General features: G+C 56.0%; 1 protein-coding gene across 2 annotated transcripts in view; it reads left to right on the top strand.

Annotated features, from left to right (window-relative positions):
- Positions 1-1,615, top strand: part of SLC43A2 (solute carrier family 43 (amino acid system L transporter), member 2) — a 42,177-nt gene that overhangs the window by 29,283 nt on the left and 11,279 nt on the right. For both annotated transcript variants that reach the window (XM_011955942.1, XM_011955951.1), the window contains one exon: positions 435-573. In XM_011955942.1, the coding sequence (XP_011811332.1) occupies positions 435-573 (139 nt within the window). The remainder of the gene's footprint in view (positions 1-434; positions 574-1,615) is intronic.

The following is a 1,615-nucleotide window of genomic DNA, read 5'->3' as shown; positions in this document are numbered from 1 at the left end:
CCTCGTGATCCACCCGCCTCGGCCTCCCAAAGTGCTGGGATGACAGGCGTGAGCCACCGCGCCCGGCCTGTCTGGGCTATTTCTAGAGGCAGAAACGGACAGCCCATCACTTAGAAAGCCTCTGTCACAGCAGTTCCCAGGTCATAGCGACTTCCTGGCGCTCTGGGAAGGCCATTGTGACACTCTGGGTTTCCTTAGCTGCTGCTTAGAAACAAGCAGGGGATTTGGAGCTGAGAAGAAGGTGACCTGCCGCGTGCTCCAGCCTCGACTTCAGAGTTAAGGTCTCTGGGCTCCCCGCAAGACCCACAGTGAAGGGGGTTCTGGGGCAGACCCCAGAAGAGCCTGTGGGTACCAGCCCCTTCCCAGCCGGTGCCCAGTCCCTGCCCCAGGGCTGTCTGCCGGGCATCCCCGTGACGCAGCGCCTTCTTCCGCAGTTGGCCTCTATACCTCCATCTTTGGCGTGCTCCAGCTGCTGTGCCTGCTGACGGCCCCCGTCATTGGCTACATCATGGACTGGAGGCTGAAGGACTGTGAAGACACCTCCGAGGAATCCGAGGAGAAAGACGCCAACCAGTGCGTAGGCAGGGCCGGTGCCCCGGCTCCCAGCCCGCAGCCCCTGCAGAAAGACCCCAGAACTGCATGTCAGGCACAGGGTGGGCGGATCAGAGGGAGAGAGGATGCGCTCCAGCTCCTCCTGGAGTCCTTCCAGAGACTCACTCATTCAGCTCAGCATGTGTTTAAACTGCTCCCCACTTTATGGAAATCCTTTGGAATTCTATGGAAATACTAAAGTTAGAGGCCAGGTACGGTGACTCATGCCTGTAATCCCAGCACTTTGAAAGGCTGGGGTAGAAGATCACTTGAGGCCAGGAGTTCGAAACCACCTGGGAAACATGGCCAGCCTCCCGTCTCTACACAAAATTTAAAAATTGGCCAGGGATGGTGGTTTATGCCTATAATACCAACACTGTGGAAGGTTGAGGTGAGTGAATTGCTTGAGCCCAGGAGTTAGTGACCAGCCTGGACAACATGGTGAAGCCCTGTTTCCACCAAAAAATACAAAAATGAGCCAGGTGTGGTGGTGCGCACGTGTAGTCCCAGCTACTCGGGAGGCTGATGTGAGAGGATCGCCTGAGCCCGGGGAGGTCGAGGCTGCAGTGAGCTGTGATCACACCATTGCACTCCAGCCTGGGCGACAAAGTGAGACGGTGTCTCAAAAAAAAAAACTTTAAAAATCAGCTGGGCATGGTGGCATGTGCCTGTTGTCCCAGTTCTTCAGGTGGCAGAGGCAGCAGGACTGCTTGAGCCCAGTTTCAGGCTTCAGTGAGCCATGATCGTGCTGCTGCACTCCAGTCTGGGTGGCAAAGCAAGACCATGTCTCTTTAAAAAAGTTTAAGAAGCATTGAGGGCCAAGCGCAATGGCTCACACTTGTCATCCCAGCACTTTGGGAGGCCGAGGGGGGTGGATCACCCGAGGTCAGGAGTTCAAGACCAGCCTGGCCAACATGGTAAAACCCCGTCTCTACTAAAGATACAAAAAATTAGCCAGGTGTGGTGGTGGGCGCCTGTAGTCCCAGCTACTCAGGAGGCTGAGGCAGGAGAATTGCTTGAACCC

This window comes from Colobus angolensis, unplaced genomic scaffold, assembly GCF_000951035.1.
Source record: "Colobus angolensis palliatus isolate OR3802 unplaced genomic scaffold, Cang.pa_1.0 Scaffold110, whole genome shotgun sequence".
Taxonomy (NCBI): Eukaryota; Metazoa; Chordata; class Mammalia; order Primates; family Cercopithecidae; genus Colobus; species Colobus angolensis.
Note: the sequence above shows the minus strand (reverse complement) of the source record. Positions and strands in the feature narration are given on the sequence as shown.